Source organism: Vipera ursinii, assembly GCF_947247035.1.
Source record: "Vipera ursinii genome assembly, chromosome: Z".
In the NCBI taxonomy this organism is placed as follows: domain Eukaryota; kingdom Metazoa; phylum Chordata; class Lepidosauria; order Squamata; family Viperidae; genus Vipera; species Vipera ursinii.
Window position 1 is genome coordinate 95,244,166 of NC_139517.1, and position 21,956 is coordinate 95,266,121.

The window sequence follows — 21,956 nt, forward strand, 5'->3', positions numbered from 1 at the left end:
TTAGATTTCGCAGGACCTATCCAGGGACAGAGTTTCCTAATTGTAGCAGACAGTTATTCTAAATGGTTAGAAGTCACTCCCCTTAGAAAAACAACGTCAGGAGCCACTATACAAGCCCTAAGGAAAATATTCGCCACACACGGCCTCCCAGACACCATAGTTTCAGACAATGGCCCTCAATTCACCTCTCGTGAATTTCAGATGTTCGCTATGAAGAATTGTATTAGGCTGGTCACGTCTGCACCCTTCCACCCATCGACAAACGGGATGGCTGAAATTATGGTGCGTTCCACAAAAGAAGCTTTGAAAAAATTCGTCAAGGGGAACTGGCAGCGACGACTCAGCCAGTTCCTAATGTCACAACACGCAACTCCATGCACAACAACGGGCAAATCCCCTGCAGAACTAAGATGGGGGAGGAGGCTGATAACGCGGCTCGACAGACTACATCCTGACACATACCCGGAAGAAAACGAGCAACCCCCCCCCAAACCGCACACTCAAACCAGGGCAAATGATATGGGCACGATCATACACGGATAAAAACAAATGGGTCCAAGGGACAGTGCTAAAACAAAAAGGACCCATTTCCTATCTTATAGCCACACAAACTCACGGCAATCTACGCCGCCATATCGACCAACTCAGACCCAGACAACCCCCACACAACACAGAACCCCAACCGGAGGAACACGACCTGCAACCCCCCCCAGAAATACTACCGTTGCCAAACCAAGAGGAAGAGGGGCAAAGAGACGCACTACCGGCAGAACCATACATCGCCCCACTTCCACGTCGCTCCAACGGGAACCGAAGAGCCCCCGCCTACCTAAAGGACTACCAGTGGGCAGGTTCCAACGACCAAGGGGGAGGAAACGCTCCAGGGGAGGGGTAAGGGGTGTATTATATCTGTAAACAGCTTTAATATATAAGTTAACAAGTTAACCGGTTATACGATGAGGGAAAACAAATCTGACAGGAGAACACGCGGGAACTTTGACAGCTGTCAAAGTTCCCCGCACGGCGCAGGCGCAACCACTGACAGCTCGCGGCTGTCAAAACACCGAGCCATGCGGAAGCCTGAACTGTCAAGAACAGACGACGCGGATTGGTCCGGATAGACGCGGCGCCAAAATGAACGTTCCTGATTGGCCCTCACTGACAGCTGCCGGCTATAAAAGCCGGGCGAGTTATTCTGTTTTGTCTTGCTCTAAATAAACAGTTAGTTAAGTAGCCTGTCGTCCCGAGTGGTCCTTCGGCTACTTCAGAACCTGGAATGTAAGATCCATGAATCAAGAAAAGCTGGACGTAGTCAAACAAGAGATGACAAGATTGAACATTGACATCTTAGGTATCAGCGAACTAAAATGGACAGGAATGGGTGAATTTAATTCAGATGACCATCAGGTATACTACTGCGGGCAAGAATCCCTCAGAAGAAATGGAGTAGCCTTCATAGTCAATAAAAGAGTAGGAAAAGCAGTACTGGGATACAATCCTCAAAATGACAGAATGATCTCAGTTCGAGTCCAAGGCAAACCATTCAATATCACAGTAGTCCAAGTCTATGCCCCAACCACCGGTGCTGAAGATGATGAAATTGACTGGTTCTATGAAGCCCTACAGCATCTTATAGAACTAACACCAAAGAAATGATGTCCTTATCATCATGGGGGATTGGAATGCTAAAGTAGGAAGCCAAAAGATAACCAGAATAACAGGGAAGTTTGGCCTTGGAGTACAAAATGAAGCAGGGCACAGGCTGATAGAATTTTGTCAAGAGAATACGATGGTCATAGCTAACACTCTTTTCCAACAACCCAAGAGATAGCTCTACATATGGAAATCACCAGACGGTCAACACAGAAATCAGATTGACTATATGCTCTGCAGCCAAAGATGGAGAAGCTCTGTACAGTCAGTGAAAACAAGACAAGGAGCTGACTGGCTCAGACCATGAGCTTCTCATTGCAAAGTTTACGCTTAAACTGAAGAAAGTAGGGAAAAGCACTAGGCCACTTAGGTATGAATTAAATCACATCCCTGTTGAATATACAGTAGAAGTGACAAATAGATTTAAGGAAGAGTGCCTGAAGAACTATGGACAGAGGTTTGCAACATTGTACAACAGGTAGCAACCAAAACCATCCCAAAGAAAAAGAAATGCAAGAAAGCAAAATGGCTGTCTGAAGAAGCTTTGCAAATAGCTGAAGAAAGGAGGGAAGCAAAAGGCAAGGGAGAAAAAGGAAGATACAGCCAATTGAATGCAGAATTCCAGAGAATAGCTAGAAGAGATATGAATGCCTTCTTAAATGAACAGTGCAAAGAAATAGAAGAAAACAATTAAATAGGGAGGTCCAGAGATCTTTTCAATAAAATTGGAGAGATGAAGGGAAAGTTTAATGCAAAAATGGGCATGATAAAGGACCAAAATGGCAGGGACCTAACAGAGGCAGAAGAGATTAAGAAGAGGTGGCAAAATTACACAGAAGAACTATACAAGAATGAGCTTAACATCCCTGATAATCACAATGAGGTGGTCACTGACCTCGAGCCAGACATCCTAGAATGTGAAGTGAAGTGGGCCTTAGAAAAGCTGAGCAACAACAAAGCTAGTGGAGGTGACAGTATTCCAGCTAAGCTATTCAAAATCTTAAAAGACCGTTCAGTAAAAGTGCTACACTCAATTTGCCAGCAAATTTGGAAAACTCAACAGTGGCCACAGGATTGGAAAAGATCAGTTTACATTCCAATTCCAAACGAAGGCAGTGCCAAAGAATGTTCAAACTATTGCACCATTCAACTCATTTCACATGCTAGTAAAGTTATGCTTAAAATCCTACAAGCTAGACTCCAGCAGTATGTGGATCAAGAACTACCAGAAGTACAGGCAGGATTTTGAAGAGGCAGAGAACCTAGAGATCAAATTGCCAACATACGCTGCATCATGGAGAAAGCTAGAGAGTTCCAGAAAAACATCTACTTCTGCTTCATTTACTATGCTAAAGCCTTTGTGTGGATCACAACAAACTGTGGCAAGTTCTTAAAGAGATGGAAGTACCAGACCATCTTATTTGTCTCTTGAGAAACCTATATATAGGCCAAGAAGCAACAGTGAGAACTTTACACGGAACCACTGATTGGTTCAAAATTGGGAAAGGAGTCTGGCAAAGCTGTATACTGTCGCCCAGCCTATTTAACTTATATGCAGAGCACATCATGAGAAAGGCAGGGCTAGATGAATCAAAAGTTGGAAATAAGATTGCCAGAAAAATATCAACAACCTAAGATATGCAGATGATACCACTCTAATGGCAGAAAGTGAAGAAGAACTAAAGAGCCTCTTGTTGTGGGTAAAGAAGGAGAGTACAAAAGTTGGGTTGAAACTTAACATTAAGAAAACCAAGATCATGGCATCCGGCCCTCTCAATTCCTGGTAAATAGATGGGGAAGAAATGGAGGTAGTGACATATTTTATTTTCCTGGGCTCCAAGATCACTACAGATGGGGACTGTAGCCAAGAAATTAAAAGACGCTTGCTCCTGGGGAGGAAAGCCATGGGAAATCTAGACATCACACTAAAAAGCAGAGATATCACCCTGTCAACAAAAGTGCATATAGTCAAGGCTATGGTCTTCCCAGTTGCAATGTATGGCAGTGAAAGTTCGATCATAAGAAAGGCTGAGCGCCAAAGAATTGAGGCCTTTGGACTGTGGTGCTGGAGAAGACTCCTGTGAGTCATTTAGACTGCAAGGTGATCAAACTGGTCAGTCCTAAAGGAGATCAACCCTGACTGCTCTTTAGAAGGCCAGATCCTGAAGCTAAAACTCAAATATTTTGGCCACCTAATGAGAAGGAAGGACTCACTTGAGAAGAGCCTAATGCTGGGAAAGATTGAGGGCAATAGAAGAATGGGACGACAGAGAATGAGGTGGCTGGATGGAGTTACTGAAGCAGTAGATGTGAGCTTAAATGGACTCCAGAAGATGGTAAAGGACAGGAAGGCCTGGAGGAACTTTGTCCATAGGGTCACGATGGGTCGGACACGACTTCGCAGCTAACAACAAAATGATAATCATAAATGGTATCAATTAGTCAATACATATCATTCTGCTTACTAATATATATTCAAAATAATATATCACATTCATTTATCGCTAGTTCATTTTCCTAACCATTGGTAAAATTTATCCCATGTTATAAAATAAATTTAATCCTCTTTCTCTTTAATCTGTAATGTTAATCTGTCCATTTCTGCACACTCTAAATTTTTCTTGATTAAAATCTCCTCAGTTGGTAGGTTTTCATTTTTCCAGTATCGGGCAAATGCTATTCTTGCTGCTGTCAGTACATGCAATATTAGATACTCATTCTCCTTCTCATAATTAGCTCCTAATATTCCTAACAAAAACAGTTCTGGTTTAAATTCAACCTGTATTTTAGTCATCTTTTCCAACCATGTATGTATCTTTAGCCAGAACCTTTCCCTTTTCTCTATTGTCAATGTCTTTTCTGTATCGTCCATTATCTGTATTTGTTGAGTAGTTGAATCTTCAGTCATAGCATTTGATTGTTCCATTTTTTCTGTAGAATTCTGTATAGCTGATTTTTTAGTTAAAGTCATAATTAAAGTCCTAACATGTTGCAAATGTTCAGTTCAGAAGTGAAACTTTTCATTTTTGTTCTTACCAGATTTCAGCTTTCTTTTGTCCTCATCTGTGATGTCCTCATTTTGTCTGCCTATCTGTTTCTTTAACCACTGCAATATGCCTTTTCAAACTCTGTCTGCAAGTTACTCCCCCCCATTTTACTTCTTCTTTTCTTATCCTCTGTTCTCCATGCCTTTGTCTGCCACTCCTGGGAGAGTCTTCCCAAAAAGGGATAAGGAGATCTTGCTCTCATGTCTTTCAGCCCTACACAGATGACCCCTCCCCCACAACCTTTGGAACCAGAGCGCACTGAGCCAGATGCTGCCTTCATCCATTTGAGCCATGTTTGAATCCAGCTATCCACTAAAAAGCCACTATGCAACCAGAGTGGAACAGATCTTCCCAGGTCCTACCATTCCCCCAGATGCCTGTGAAAGCTGCAGAAGAAGGAAGGAGTCCTGGAGCCATTGGTCCCCATGTGAAGCCTCAGAAGAAAATTAGGAAGACTATGGGGGGAAGGCGGAAACTCATTGTAAAGTTTTCTTTCTTGCCCCATTTGTATTGTAATAAGCCAGTTGAATGTACTTATGGAGAGATGGCATTTAGGAATAATTGGCACAGCAAGTACTGAACACCTTGGACTTCTGTCTGGTGGGAGGCAAAATTTATCCAGGATGGTTGTATTGCCTGTTTTGTAAAAGCAATTGCACAGATGCACACACTCCACTCAGAATCACATTGAGTCTATCTCTTATCTTTCACTTTACCTTCAGTAATACTCCACCCTGATTCTTGCCCCATGTCATTAAAATTTTGCATGTACAACTTCCTGCAAATTCCAAGGGGGAGGAAACCAGGTCCCCTCAGGTGATTTGCAATTCATCTGCCCTGACTGATGAAGTAGCAGAAAAGAGATCTTCAAACCTAAGCCCTGAATATCTTGCACTGGTGGACTCAGATTGGGAGTCATAGGGCTCACTATGTGTATTTAAGCAAAAAATTAATAGCCTGCCTTGCATACTGGCTAACCTCAGTTGGACATTACAAACCTGGATGCACTGAACTAAGAGCTAAGGCAGGAAACAACCCTTGAAAATGGGCAGCCAATGGTTATGTACTGAGGCAAACTGTTGTGTAGTGGGTCCGACGCAAGGAAGAGACGCCAGCCGGAGTATGTGTTTAGCTCTTTATTGGAAGGGGGTGGCGTACTGAGGAATGACGGTTACCTGGCCTCCTTAAATACCTAGCCAGGTAAGCGGACAGCCAATGGGGTTGGCCCTAGGTTTCCCGCTGAAACTGGGTTTCCCGCCAAAACCATTCAGGCCAACGCCCCCTGGTGGCTGTTGCTATGCAGGTGCCTGCATACATAACACCCCTCCCCCCTTAGAGAAGAACCACATAACAACGATAAACAATTTGCAACTAGCTACATAACTATATACACTGTGTGTCAAATGAAAGGCAACTGTGTGGTGGTCACCTGCACACATAGTCCGCCAAGTAGGCAGGTGTCCTGTGGGGCCGGGTGGACCGTCTGGGTGTGGCTTGGCCCTGGGCTTGGACAGCCAATTCTTGAGGCCTCTGTCCTGGGTTAAGCAGAACTGGGTTCAGGAGGCCTTCCTCCTCTGGTTCCTGTTCTGTGTTGTTCCGGTTGGGCTGACCTCTCCTGGGGTGTGGCTTTCCTGTTGGGCGTGTGTGGTGCAGGGAAACTTCCTCTGAGCTGGTCTATGTGTCGCCTTATGTGTCTGTCCCCCTTCACCCCCACGATGTAAGAGAGGGGTCCAGGTTTCTCAACCACTTTCCCCGGAACCCATGGATGCCCTGCCCCGTAGTTCCTTGCCAGACCAGGTCCCCCACATTGAGAACCCTGTGTGCTGGTGATGATGATGATGATGACGATGATGGTGGCCTATCTGTCTCAGCTGCTACTCGGTCCAGGTGTAAACAGTCCAGCTTGGTGATGAGACGCCGTCCCCATCGAAGTTCTGCTGGGCTCTTCCCGGTAGCAACACATGGTGTAGTGTTGGGCGAGTAGGAATTTTGCCAGTCTGTGATGCCACTCCCTACTAATGATGCGCCGGAGTGCATCTTTGGTCGTCCTTACCATCCGTTCAGCTTGCCCGTTGGTCGATGGATGGAAGGGTGTGGAGGTGGCGTGCCTAATCCAATTCGCCTTCAAGAACGCCTGGAAATCATTAGCGGTAAATTGAGGCCCGTTATCAGACACAATTACATCGGGGAGGCCGTGTGTGGCAAAGAGAGCTCTGAGCACCTGGATTGTCCTACCCAAGGTCATGTTGGGAACAGGGACTACCTCCAGCTACTTAGAGTGGCTGTCCACTACTACTAAGAACAGTTGGCCCTGAAATGGCCCTGCATAGTCAATGTGGATGTGGGACCAGGGTGTGTGTGTGGCCTCCCACCTGTGTACTGGTGTGTGTGGCATTTCTGGCCTGGATCTCTGGCACGTGTAACAGGCCCTGACCCGTTCCTCAATGTCCTTGTCCAGCCCTGGCCACCAGAGGTAGCTTCTGGCCAGTGCCTTCATCCTAACCACCCCCAGGTGTCCCTCATGTAAGGAGTCCAATACCTTGCCCTGGACTGCAGTGGGAATGATGACCCTGCTTCCCCAGAGGAGGGAACCCCTGTGTGTGGAGAGCTCGTTGCGCTTGGTGAAATAGGCCTGGAACTCAGGCCCCAGGGACTTGTCCTGCCACCATGTGCAAACCCATGTGTGTACCCTGCTCATGATGTTGTCGGTGGCTGTGTTGCTGTCAATGTCCTTGGCATGGAGCGGGAATTCTGGTACCTCCTGCAGGGCTAGGATCTGTGTTGCTGGTGCCGGGTCTGGATCAGGGGTGTCTATAAGTAGCCTACTTAGACCATCTGCATGGCCCATCTCCTTCCCTGGCTTGTGCACCAGCTTACAATTGTAGGCTGCAAGGAAGATGGACCACCAGAGCATTCTGGGGGACAGAATTTGGGGTGTCTGCCTGTCCATTGTGAACAGGCCCAGGAATGGTTTGTGGTCTGTGTAGACAGTGAACTCCCTGCCATACAGATAATCGTGGAATTTTTTGATTCCTGCCATGATTGCCAGGGCTTCTCTGTCGATTTGGGCGTAGTTTCTTTCTGCTCCAGACAGCGTCCTGGAATAGTAGGCTATGGGAATTTGCACCCCATTGGGCTCGATGTGACTGAGTACTGCGCTCACACTGTAAGGGGATGCATTGCATGCAATGCATATGGGCTTGGACTCGATGAAATGGGTTACTGTGGACTTATCTGACAGTAGTGCTTTTAAGGCCCTGAAGCTTTGGTCGTGGGCGGAAGTCCAGACCCATGTTGCCTGCTTGTCCAGTAGCCTGTGAAGTGGCTCTGCAATGGTTGCCTTGTGTGGAAGGAATGTGTGGTAAAAGTTTAACAGGCCCAGGAATGCCTGTAGCTCTGCCTTGTTCTTGGGTGTGGGTGCTAGTTTGATTGCCCTCACCTTGGACTCTGTGAGGTGGATTCCCCTGGCATCTACCTGGAATCCCAAGAATTCTGTGGAGGGAACACCTATGCTGCATTTCTCCCTCTTGAGTTTGAGGCCAGCTGTGCGCAGCCTGGACAGTACCTTCCTAAGCCTACCAGCCAGCTCTTCTGCTGAAGTTCCTGCAATCAGGATGTCATCAAAATAGGGGCAGACTCCTGGGATGTCCGAGTGTCTTCCCCATAACTTCATGGAAAATGCCAGGAGCAATGCTGACCCCAAACTGCAGCCTGTTTACCCAGAACGCTCCCCTGTGTGTTACTATTGTCTGAATGTCAGCTGTTGCCCTGGTAACTGTGAGTTGCTAGTACGCCTGCACAAGATCAAGCCTTGCAAAGATGGCGCCGCCTTGGAGGGAAGCGAGAACATGGCTGACCGTGGGGACCGGGTAAGTGTGCGGGTTTAGGGCGCGGTTCACCGAGCACTTGTAGTTGGTGCAAATCCTTATTTCCCCATTGGATTTAAGGGGGGGGGTAATGATTGGGGTTTACCACTCCCCCATCTATGGGCTCTAAGATTCCCTGGGCCACCAGCTTATCCAGTTCGCGCTCGATTTTGTGTTTCAGCGCGAAAGGGATTCGCCGCGGCCGGACCCTAATGGGGGGAACGTTTGAGTTAAGCTTGAACGATATGGGGGGCCCTGTGACCTGCCCAGCGACCCGTTGAAGATGTCTGCGAACTCCTTGCAGACGGCCTCGACGGAGTCTCCCTGGATCCGGTGGATCCCGGAGACTGTGATTCCCAGGGCCTCAAACCAGTCTAAACCGACCAGGCTGGCTCTCCGGCCCTCTACCACTACAACCTCCAGGTGCTCTTTGTGACCCTTAAACCCCACCGATACGGTAGCCTCCCCTTTTACCTTGACCGGCAAATTCTGAAAATCGGTCAGGGTTAAATTTGTAGGCCGTAATTTAATCCGCTGCTTGCTCCGGCTATTAATATATTTAAAGGTCTCGTCTGAAATTATCGAGACCGCTGATCCGGAGTCAAGCTCCATGCTGCAAGGAACACCTTGCAAGCAGATTGTTAGTCTAATTTTGGGTTTGAGCAGCCGGCGGCTATCCGTGTGGTTAATGGCCAGCCGGCTCTCAACAAAGCCAATTCGCATTTTGGTCGGGGCCCCAGTACCTTCGAATGGCGATTCCTCCGGTTGCAGCTCGTGGATCTCCTCTCAGGGGCGGCGGCTATGAGAGACCACGGCTATGTGGCCTGTTTTCTTGCAGGCCTGACACGTGGCTGCCTGGAACTTACAGAGGCTGCGCACGTGGTTTCCACCACACCCTGCACACTTCTGAGGGTTGGTGCCATTGCTAGGGGTCCTGGGCTTGTCTGGGCGTCTGCCTCGCTGGTCGTGGGTCAACTTCCACTGGAGGAGGTTGATGCTCTGCTCGTCGTCGGCCGTGGCGACCTGCCGGTGGATGCTGGCCAACTGGCTGCCGGTCTGAGTCTCCTGGAGTGCTTGGATGGCCCCGCAGGCCGCTTCGTGGGCCAGGATGACGTCCTTGGCTTCCTGGAGCGAAACCTCCTCTCTCTCAAATAGGCGCTCTTGCAGCCGCCTGTCTCATAGGCCGCAAATCAGCCGGTCCCATAGCCGCTTCAACAAGTTCGAAAACTTGCAGGCGACAGCGGCTTCTCGTAGGGCAGTGAGGAATTTGGCACCGGACTCGTCAGGGCGCTGGTCCCTTTTTTTGAACTGCGACCTCGCGGCCACTTTGGAGTACCGGGGCCGGAAGTTGCCGTTGAGTTTGGCCATGAGGTCCCGGTACACGACAGTGTTGATGGCCTCTGTGGCGAACAGGTTCACGGCGATCTCCAGGAGTGCTGGTCCCCCGATGCAGAGCAGGGCTGCCACCTTCGCGCCGTCCTCCAAGATCTGATTTACCACATGTACAGTTCGGTGTGAGCCAGGTAACGGGCCCAGGTCTCGGGGTGGCGGTTGTGGAATTCGTGGGTTTGTCCGGCTCTTACCATCGCAGTGTTGGTTCGGGTCTCGAGTCGCGGATGCGATGACCGGCATGGTCTGGTCGGCTGGCAGTCGTGTGGGGAAGAAGGAAGGAAAAATGACTTTTCCCTTCAACTCTTGGAGCGTTCCCCAGTGACTTCAGCTTCTTGTCAGCAGCTATGCCATCCTCGTCGCCACTGTTGTGTAGTGGGTCCGACGCAAGGAAAAGAGGCCAGCCGGAGTACGTGTTCAGCTCTTTATTGGAAGGGGTGGCGTACTGAGGAATGAGGGTTACCTGGCCTCCTTAAATACCTAGCCAGGTAAGCCGACAGCTAATGGGGTTGGACCTAGGTTTCCCGCCGAAACTGGGTTTCCCGCCAAAACCGTTCAGGCCAATGCCCCCTGGTGGCTGTTGCTAAGACGGGACATAATAGGATTAATCCACAGATGCACAACCAGACACAGGTCAAAATACATGACACAGGAAATACAAAGCCTCAAAACAGAAACAGGAAACAAAAGGCTCCAGAGGATATAAAAACCCACTACCTACATGTGCTCAGCCCTTTATTCTTCTCTTTTCTGCCAGAGCCATCTTTCTGTCTGACTCTCCTCTTCAATAAACTGCAACCTTCTTTCTGAACCAGTCTCCATGTCTATTCCCAGCTTGGACTGAACCATGAAGAAAACTTTTTCCAACAGCCTATTATGAGATTTGGATTTTCTTTTTCCCCTAAGTGTATAGTAGTGTACAGATAATTCTTCAGAAGGTGGAGCCAAAATTTATAAAGTGGTTAGAGTTTCAAAATCAAAGGCAGTTGTTGACTTCAAATAAAGTCTATTCAGGAGAGAGAAGTACCAATTTTATATTTGAAAATTGATTGGGAAATAAAGAATAGATTGGTCTACTCAGAACTTTTGTTGAGTTGAAGTAAGGAAAGTCATACCTGGGAGAAAGAACAATTATAAGAAAATAGTCCAATTAAGCTGGAATGATTCAATAGGTGAATCCCATATTCAGCATATACATTCATGTGTCATTTTATTTCCAGCTAATTTCCATGATTGAGTGGACAGTGATTCAGTACAAATAAATGGTTTCATTACATAATTTGCCTTATTTAGCTGAAAAAAAACTTTTAAAAGCAATCATTATTCCGAGCAGCAAAAATCTAAATGGCTACTAGAGGGCAGCACAGAAATAAAGGAATCTGCTGTTTCGATATACCAACCATTTGGAGTTTTGCAATACAGAAGTAATAGTCCCAACAGAGGTCCATTACCAGTACATCCTTGTCAGTACCTTTTCACATCATATTCTACAGCTTTATGCAAAAGTCAAAATGTATGTCAAAATGTATGTCTTAATAATTTCTTAAATCAGTGTTTCCTCAAACTTTTCAATTTTAAGATATGTGGTCATCAGCTCCCAGAATTGTGAAGTCAGTATTTGGCTGTAAAATTCTCAGAGTTTGATCTGCTTATGTTAACATTTTCAAATTTGAGAAACACTGCCTTAAATAAACAGAAGTTGATGCAACCTTTACATTGTATTTAAATTTTCATTGCCATTTTTGTGCAAATCTGAATGCATCTTTATTATTTATGTGCAGCTATTTACAGATTCAAAATTAGAAAACAGTGCATGTAGAAACATGCAGATTGGACAACATTTCAATGGATTCTTGCTGCATTTTCTTTTCTGTACAATAAAGCGGTTAATAAAGCACCGAAAGGTAATCGAATCATTAGGGCTACTAAACAATTCTTCAGCTGGACAAATATGCAGATCCTCCTAAATTCTTAAGTTGTGATTGCTGTTCTGTCTACTTTTACTGTTATCTCTCTGTGTCTCTGTGTCTCTGTGTCTCTGTGTCTGTATGTATGTATGTATATATATATATATATATATATATATATATATATATATATATATATATATATATATATATATGTGTGTGTGTGTGTGTGTGTGTGTGTGTGTGTAAATTTTAGATTGCTAACAAAGAATTAAAGGGAGACTGATATGCATTTCAAACTTATTATTTCAAACTTATTTGTTTTCATCAGTCAGCCATACCCTTCTGACTGGCTGACTGATGAAAACAAATAAGTTTGAAATGCATATCAGTCTCCCTTTAATTCTTTGTTAGCAATCTAAAATTTACACAAATATGAGCTGTCACTGTTGTGACTACTGCCTGTCGATGGCCTTCGGTTAGGCTGAAACAGGAAATAAAGATTTGTCCCATGTTTGGGGCCTAGCAAGGTAATCTAAATAGTTAACAAGCATCAGGTCTTTAACTTGGTCTCTTAGAAGAAGACAGACAAATATCAAAAACAGAACACCCCACAAACTAAGTTCTAAATTTGTTAGCATTGTAGCATAATTAAGGTTTATTGGGGTTTATTGGTTTCCAATTGCTGAAAGAAGTGACTTAACAATGCATCAAAATTGAGATTTGACAGAATTAAGAAATGTATCAAATATTTTTGAAGATATTAAAAGAATGCCTGCTTTGTAAGAAGGTCTGGGCTAGATCCACATAAAAATGGGCATATTTTGTTCTTCTGTATGAGAGAAGGAAGAGCTCAAAAGACAATGCCAGCCTTCATATTAAGTCTATGTCCATCAAATCTTTTGATTCTTTTTTTGCAATATGTTGCTTTTGATTTCCATAAAACTTCCATTGCTTACTACATTTGTTGCTGAAGGCCAGACAGACAAATCAAAAAACTGTTATAACTTTCACACCATTACTTGCTGATTTTCATAGAACTGATACTATCCCATGATATTTATCCCATTTTCTTTTACAAAAGAACCACTATTTCTAGCACTGACAATCCTACATGACTTTAGAAGCAGCAACAATAAGTGCTCATTATACAGAACCCTAGGATATTGTGGTAAGCATCGTGGAACTATATAATTGCTCTTGAGTGCTCATTTCCATTGAATCAGCAGTGACTCTCCATCTCTAGCAAAGAGACAGTATTGATTTTCAGTCTCTGTAAGAGTCAAGAAAATAAAGAAACTAATGCTTGCAAACCTATAGTTACTGTGGTCCACTATTTTATTCCTGATCTTGATATATAGATACTGAGGAAAACACCAACCAAAGAAGACATCTACATAAAAATTGGAAGATTGTCTATCTTTTCAATCTAGAAGTTATCTGATTTGAAGAGATACTTCAAGTTTAATATAAGAACGTTTCAGATTAAATTACTTCTTTATAATCAGTTCAGTTCCTTTAAATCAGGTGTGAACAAGAAAGGAAATGTTAATCTCTTAATAAGAATGAGTATTGCTGCCATGTACTATGTATTCAGTTTTGAGAAGATAATAGCAGTGGCTCATATCTTTCAGTCCTTGAATTGCTGGTGTTGAGAAACATTGCCCTACAGGAATGCTAAATGCCTTAACTGATGCTTTCTGAATCTCTGATCAAGTCTTACAAGGCTTTGTGTAAATATAGATTTGGTGTCCTTTTGAAAGAGTGCTAGATCATGCTGATTGGGGAATTCTGAGAGTTGAAGTCCACATATCTTAAAGTTGGAGAGTTGTGAAACACTGTCTTTAGTGTAAGGCTTGTTCTTCAGCCAGGTCTTCTGAATTGTATTAATTATTTCAACTGATGTTTCTCTCTTGTAAACAGTGTTTGTTTAATTTAAATTTGCAATCTTTTTTTCTTGTTTTGCTGCCTTCAGTACTCCAAGAAAGGAAAAAAAATAAATTAAGCTGGCTTTCATTAATGGAGTTTTAAACCAACCTGTTAGCTCTTTTAACTATAATTAATAACAGTGGAAGATATACTATCAGCATCTGAAGTGGAAGGTAAGTGACACCACAATAATCATTAAATCACCACAGAAATCCCAATTCTATTTGTGCACTGACATCATAACAATCTTTATTTCTCTCTTCCCTTAAACATATATACACACCTAAGGTATGTGAAGTATTCTCTTCTTCAGAAAGGCACTCAAGGCATAGCCTACTTCAGCAAGCCCTACATGCTATGACCATAATTTCCCAGATACTCTTGAGATGATTTGTGTCACAGATCTTTCAGTTCAAAGTACTATTGTATGGCTGATGTGCTTTATTAGCCATCATAGAGTTAGTATGGTGCATTGTTAATGTGCTGGCTAAAAAACTAGGAAACAGATTTTGGCCTGTCTTAGTCATGGAGGCTTGCTGTGTAACTTAGTCCCTCTCTCTGAGCCCAACCCACCTCACAAAGTTCTTATTGTGGGGAAAACCAAAGGTGCAGGAGTATAAGGTATATTCACAACCTTGAGATGACCAAATATGAAGATGGAATAAAACTCTAATCACCAACATCTTGCTTTAAGCAAAGTGAAATATAGCAGCAACTCCATTCTACTGTTTAAAATCAAGGAAACATTTCTCTTTATTAAAGTGCTTGAATCAGACTTTTGTGGAAATAAGGACTCCTTTTAGCATTCAGCACATTCTTCATATTTACATAGCAGTGTAATGTAAAACATTTATACCTGGTGCTTATTAAAGCACCTTTGGAATGAAGCACCTCCCTTTAAAACATTAAAGCAGCCTGTTCATTGTGAAGCTCTCTTTGATTCTTCAGGATGGGTTTCCTGATTTCCTCTGTGGATATGTGAGTACACTATCACTTTCCTTTGCTGAAGTCCCAGTTGATAGTACATGGACATGCAGGCAAATAGGGACAGCTTCCAAAGCAGCAGATGCTAGTTCAAAACAGAACAAAAAGGATGCTTTGAAACTGGAAAGCTTAATGTATACAAGTCCAATAATTATTAAAGTTTGTACTTCTCAAAAGTTCAGGAGAAAAGTTTTATACAGTAGATGAAAGGAAATTGTTATGAACTTTTAGGTGAAAATGTTCTTGTGAATCCACTGTATTTTGGTTATATTTATATCTTTGATGAATTATATTTCAACTGTGTCCCTTTCTATTAGTTTGAAATTGCATATTTCTTCTAGAAAAGTGTAATATACATGTTCCTGAAATATGATTCCAAAAACTTGGCTGAGAGAAAAAGTTTGTTTTATATTCCAATCAAATTACTACATCGCCATTTTGAGCATTGAATTTATACAGTCTGGGTATTCATGCCTTTACAATAAGATTCATTAATCAGTAAAAGAAATTAATTCCCAGTAGCATCACTTTAGTCTGCATATAGGTGAATTGGGTTTGATGATGATGTTTTTGGATGAATTTGGGAATTGTAGGGAATGATAGGCTTTTTAATGTTTGATCTCATCCTTGAAAACAAGTTATGTGTATGAATTCTAATGCAATGGTAGCTGAATTTTGCAACGTTCTGACAGTGAGCTGTGATTGGAGAACAGCGTTTTGTGAAAAAAAGCCACACCAAATGAAATACACAGAGTGGGTCCTTTTTACTGGCACACGGGGAAAATCTCTTCAAATTGCATAAGCAGAGGCATTAAGTCGTGGGCACTGCATTAATATTAAACTGAGAATCTAGCACTGGTCCAAGTCTTTGCATAACAGCTGTGTGCGCTTGGGGGGAGGGAAGGCAGAGAAAAAGAGAGGTAAAATTATGGAATAACAACGATCCCTCGAATCCCCTTCAGAATCCGGGAGGATCCGGCTTTTCCCTTTTTCCTCGGCTCTCTCTCTCTCGCTCTCTCTCTCTCTCGCTCTCTGTGTGTGTGTGTTTGTGTGTCTGTGTGTGTCTGTCTCTCTCTCTCTCTCTCTCTCTCTCTCTCTCTCTCTCTGTGTGTGTGTGTGTGTGTGTCTGTGTCTGTGTGTGTCTGTCTCTCTCTCTCTCTCTCTCTCTCTCTCTCTCTCTCTCTCTCTCTGTGTGTGTGTGTGTGTGTGTGTGTGAGAGAGAGAGAGAGAGAGAGAGAGAGAGAGAGGCAATTTGAATGACAGTCAGAAATCTGATCCTGTTAAAGACGCGGTTAGCCAATGGGCTACAGAGATCCCTCGGTTTAGACTAGAGGCCCCTGGAGGAGAAGCAGAGGAAAAACCACTGACTGTTAGCGTCCTGTCAGTGGCACTTTTCGCTTGAAAGGAGAAGTGCTGGGAGAAATTATTAATGTTCTTATTACATTTGTAGGGACTTTTTGTTTTGGTGCGCGTGCAGGCGCGCGCGCATCCGATCGTCTTTGCTGTACTTTCAGGTGGGTTTTTAACAGCAACTTTGTTGTCTGTTGTTCCGGCGATTACGTGGTTGTGGTTTGCAAGGAGATGGTAGCTCTGCCTTCTCTCTCTCGCTCTCTCGCTCTCTTTTTCTCTCCCGTTAGGTGTAACGCGAGTTGTGTCGTGCGCCATTACTAGTTCTGCACACGTTTACGAATGGGATCGCTCCAGGGACCAAAGCGGGCATGCCAGCTTGGCTCGCGATTTGATTTCTTGTTTTTTTTTCTTTTTTCTTTTTCCGAAGTCCTTTCCATCCTCTTGCTATCCTCTCCGGTTCTTGCTTGTAACCCAGAGGAAGGCAGCAGAGGAGGGATGTGTGTGTTTTTATGAATGGCACTCTTGGAGGATCATTAGATATGCAAATTGAGGCAGTTCATTCATGACTTAAAAAAAAATCTAAAAGCCATCTTGTGTTCTCGGTTTTTTAAAGGCTCTTTGAACGCTGCATCTGGAGGAACTCTTTTAAATCCAATGTCCAGAAAATAATAATAAAAATACTGCGCTAAAGTCATCAGAATGGATGGATTTTATGACCAGCAAGTGCCTTACATGGTCACCAATGTGAGTGATCCGTCCTAAGTTGTTGGGTCTCTTGGTGGGAGGATGCAATTTGCAGTTAAAAGGGGAGAAGGCAAAAGCTTTTATGGGGAAAATTGCTCTGGATTTTTTTTTTTTTTGACGGAAGTGAAGAGAGGAAAATTTATACTTTGTAATGAGATGTACATTTAATTCAATAAATTTCCATTTCTTTCCACATACCATTTTGGTTTGAGGAAAAACAAAAGCACTTTCCCCCTCATTATTATAATAAAATTGTAATTGTTGCAGTTTTAGAAGTTTTTAGCTGTCTTTGTCATCTTAAGTAGTCCCTAAAAAGAAAAGTTTTTCTTCTTTTAAAGGACTTTGACAAATAAAAAGTTAAAAATCAAAGTATAATATCATTCTCCCAACCAGCATCAATCAATTTAAAAAATACTCTTTATAGGTGTTAGAACTTTCGTTTGCCAAAATTAATACACCTACAGCTCTGCCCTTCTATATAGGTGTCCATATGGACATATGTTTTGAGTAGGTGGATTGAACCATAAATATTCCTTTGCCTCATTTTAATAATTCTAGTTTGAAATTAGTGATAAGGTCAGTAGGAAAGCTTTAAGCTTTCTCTATAGCCTTAACATTTAAAATCTATTGGTAATATTGCTTGATATCTAACTTCTTCCCCCTTTTCCTTTTAAAATAACCATTCTATTCTATTTGTAGAATCTCTGTGGGAGAAATTGTAATGAGCGACCAGCAAATGTCAGGAAAAGAAAATTCATTAACAGAGATCTGGCTCATGACTCAGAAGGTGAGGATATGTGTTACACAAGGAGGGGAAAATAAATGTTACTGGCTCCCCCTCTTATATCTACATACCCTGTAATATGCTTTTTAAATGTTGATGTCTGCGCAATTCTCTCCTTTTCTCTCCATTTCCTCCCTCATGCATCTTCCTGGAGTTTTGTCTACATCTATTTATAGAAATGAGACAAGAAAACCAAATCTCATGATGTGACACAAACTGACAAAAGCAATTCACTGCTAGGCTGATGTACCTTCAATGACTCACCCTCTTTGTTAGGTATTGCCACATTGCAGGGATGTAAGTAAGACCATACATCTGGAGGTGAAAATTTGGCAAGGATTGATATAGTAAAAAGGTGCACACAATTTACTCACCTGTAGGCCTCTGCATACTCTCTTCCCATTATTGTTTCCTTTGGGAGTGCATACCATTGTGTTTCAGAGACATATACTGAAGTTTTGCTTTAACCACTAGAGTCAAAATAGGACAAGATTTAGATACTTTTTCTATCCCTACCCTTTGGTTTGTAACTTCTATAGTAACCAGCTGTGAACCAATAAGAAAATGGCTCACTACACTTTTTAACATCATACCTTGTGGATAACACTTGATAAGTTTGTGGAAAGGCTGTTTCAGGGAAACAACTGTTTCTGTAGCAATGCTGCCTTGATAGCTTGTTGCTTGAAACAGCAACCTCGTGGCTTACTGGCTGCAAATAGTCCCCACTTGCTTCTCTCAAACTCTAAGCAAAGCACCAATGTTCTGCACTGGACTGAGTTCAGACTAGAGAAATTCACTCCTGTCCACCTGCATTATAAGGCTATGCTGTCCAAATTGCATTAGTAGTTTATAAAAACTTCCCAGAGCATGATCTGTAATAATTTTGAAAGCCATACACCCTTCTAAAAATGCCCTTTAAAAAACAATCTTCTACTAATGTGGACATAATGATTACTTAAATAGCACAAAACAAAATCAAGAGCTTCATGGAATTCATGCATTTGTCCCAGAGAGAACTGATTCAGGTTTGCATTCTGGTTATGTTTAGGATTTATTAACTAAATACATTAACTAGCAAATTCCTCCTCTCCAAAGTAATTTAATTACTTTGCAGTGGCAACTTGTCTAGATTTTATTTCTGTCATTTTATAATATTTTATACCAAACTTATGGGCAAAACTGCATTTCATTATTGAGTACTCCTTTAAAAATATTAGGTTATAACCTGATGTAGTTATTTTGGAGTAAGCCCCACTGAAATCAATAGAATTGTCTCTGGGTATGCATAAAGAAGTTCAAGGGATTTCTCTTTAAGTAGTCTTGGTCATTCAGAAATCAAGTCAATTGATTTTTATGGGTTTTACTCTCAGGGTGGCTAGTAAAGTCTGTTGATATATGTAAATTATTATTACTGGAGTTGATTATGATGAAGATTTTACCAGATATATTTTTATGCAGAATCTAAATATTTGCATCTATACAAAATTAGACAAAAATATAATAAATTACAAAGATCTTTGCTTAATTTAGTATTATTTGAACATTACAGAGCTGCTGACCCTTTTTAAAATCTCTTATTCTTTTCTTAGAACTGTTTCAAGATCTAAGCCAATTGCAGGAAACATGGCTTGCAGAAGGTAAGGAGGGAAAAATATTTTCTCCCCAAAATAGAGAAGGAAAGGAAAGAAAAAAAAAAGCACTCTGGAAGAAAAAGGGAGGGGGAAAGGGAGGGGGGGCGGGAAAGTCCTGAACTTGCTGTCTTAATGTTCAGCCCAATTAATTGAGCTCTAAAAGAGCCACCTCATGTGTCATGCATACATTAGAGCCTCTGATGAGTTTGTCTTTGGGGACTCTGGGGCTGCTCTATCCAATGTCATCACAAATTACCAGGAGAAATTGCTTCCAGCCCACAATCACATCTGCTTTTGGCAAGAACTAATGCACCAAGACTTCACGTTCCAAGCCTCTGTTCAGATTTTAATTGCAATTGATCAGGTTTATATTATTGTACCTCAGGAGACTGCCTACAGCCAGAACTGGGCTTGCTCTTTCCTTCAGAGCAGAGCATACAATTGTTTGGTGTTCTGGAGGAAGTACTTTTCTGATGGCAGAATATAGTTTCTCTGAGTTCATCAGGACGGGATGCTTCAAGATTTAAGTGCAAGTGTCTTCTTCCCTGCTTGCTCGCAACACCGAACGTTAGGTGTGTATTGGCTACTTAAGAAATGATGGATTTCTATTAGTATTTCAAATTTATAGGTATTTATTTTGAAAGGCATTTAAAAGGAGAAACTTTATTTTTTTTTTCTTTTCCTTCCTTTCTCATCCCCTTGTATGTCTTTAACTCTGGTTTATTTTAACAGTTGACAAATTATAAGAAAATAGTTTTAATGCTGGAGTTAAATTACAGTGGATTTTGATTTGAGTAGAATGAGATGCTGAGGGAAGTTTTGCAAAAGCATAGAAAGTTGATCCTAACTAAGGTATATTTTCTAACTAAAAAGTTGATGCTCGTGTCATGTTTGGGTTTTTTCCAGCATTAAGATAACTCAATTCAAATTCTTTTTTTAAAAAATATATATATAATTGAGAAACAAAGTTTAATTAAATCTCATTCAGAATTAGATGTTATGCTTTCTATTTATGTGTGCTTTTGCTTGTTTATACATTTTGGTATTCATTGGGGTTTAATTTTTTTTAAAATCTTACTGAATGTGCATTGTTTATTGAATCAACATTCTATTTCTTTTGAAAAGGAAAGGGATAATCTGATGTAGTTGCCTAACAGATAAAAGAGAACTATTGTAATAGTATACACAGACTGCCTACCTTTTTTGACACCACCCTATATAATTTGCCAAATAATATGTGATTCTCATATATATAACTTTTTTGCCATGCTTTTATGTATAGTATCTAGCAAGGACATATTAAGTATCATGATGTAATAGGTGGTAAACCTCAATATTAATATTAAAGGTCTCAGCTAAAATTCTAGAATAGCTATGTAAAGTAACTCTAATAAACATCTATACATATGCTGAACTTTCAGCTCATCCTGATAACTTGGAAGACCATCAAAGCACTAAGCATTCAATATTGCTGATTTCATTCAGTGAGTTGTAGTTTTGATGCATGTTCTAATTTGGTAAATTTTGATTAAATGCAGTTTTTTAATGTGTAATCAGATATTTGCTTAAAATGTTTCTGAAAAGGAAGAATGAACAAAAATGGATTTTATATCATTTGCTAATCATGTTTCTCTGTGTGTATGCATGCACACACATACACAAACAAAAGGAAATAAAGAATTTGGGCTATAGACTTGTACTCAGTTAGAAATAAGTTTCACTGACAGCACTAGGACACTCTTCTGAATTAGCATGCAGAGAATGCTTTGTGCTATTATTAGTTAAACAGATGAAAAATTAAAATCATACTTTAGAGACTTATGCTGTTTAAACTAAAGCGTTCTACCAACATATCTAAGTAATGTGTCCAGTGACCAGCAGTGTAGTTTAGAACTTGGTTGAATCAAATCCTAAACATGACAGCTAGCTGAGTTCATGTGAAATGTAATAGTTGAGGGAAAGTTTTGTAACCTAAGACTACAAATCATACTCATCACTTCATAATTATGTTTTGCACTTTCCAAGGAGGAAAAAAAAGAGATGCTCTGTAGGTAGTAAGTATCCACACAAGATTAATTATAAAATTGGTCTTGAAGTCAGCCTAGTTTGCTTACTCCTTGATTAAATTTTGTCCATTTATGTTCACATGATTGCTTATAAAGTTATAGCTCTGTGAAATAGTTAGCTTTCATAATGCTTTGTAGCCCGTAATGTGACTTTAACTTTCTTAATTCTGCCACTCCTTTTTTTTTTTAAAAAAATGTAGTAGAGTAGCATCTGACTGTATTACTATGGATTATCACTTTTTAGTTATCAGAGGATTCTGTCCTCTTTTCTCCTTCTATCCCCATTTTAGAGAAATAATTTTTAGGTAGGAAAAAAAATGGGAACATGAAAAAGAGGGGGGGAAAGTTAGTTGAGGTATTTCAACTGCACATTTATCAGTATCCCTATTTTTCTGGGGAAGATGTTGCTTAAAATGAGTAATCATAAACAGTCTATTCTCTTTTCACAAAAGTGGCATTGGAAACAATGGCATTTACATATGTATTGAAGATGGAAAAAAATAATTCTGTGGTGAACAGAATCAGATTTGGTTGTTGTAATGTGGTGTGCTGTAATTTGGTTGCTGTAATGTGTGTGCCAGATCTAGGATGTCAGATTCAAAAATG

The 21,956-nt window shown here is 41.7% G+C and overlaps 1 protein-coding gene across 7 annotated transcripts in view; it reads left to right on the forward strand.

The window, feature by feature from the left end:
* Positions 1-16,809: 16,809 nt before the first annotated feature.
* Positions 16,810-21,956, forward strand: part of ETV1 (ETS variant transcription factor 1) — a gene marked incomplete at both ends in the record, with an annotated part of 93,864 nt that continues 88,717 nt past the window's right edge. For 3 of the 7 annotated variants that reach the window (XM_083378049.1, XM_083378051.1, XM_083378050.1), the window contains one exon: positions 19,796-19,856. In XM_083378049.1, coding sequence (XP_083234175.1) covers positions 19,796-19,856 — 61 coding nt within the window. Of the gene's footprint in view, positions 16,870-17,568; positions 17,657-19,242; positions 19,291-19,795; positions 19,857-21,956 lie in introns of those variants that run through there. The other 4 variants (XM_083378047.1, XM_083378046.1, XM_083378052.1 and 1 more) reach the window with 3 other exon arrangements.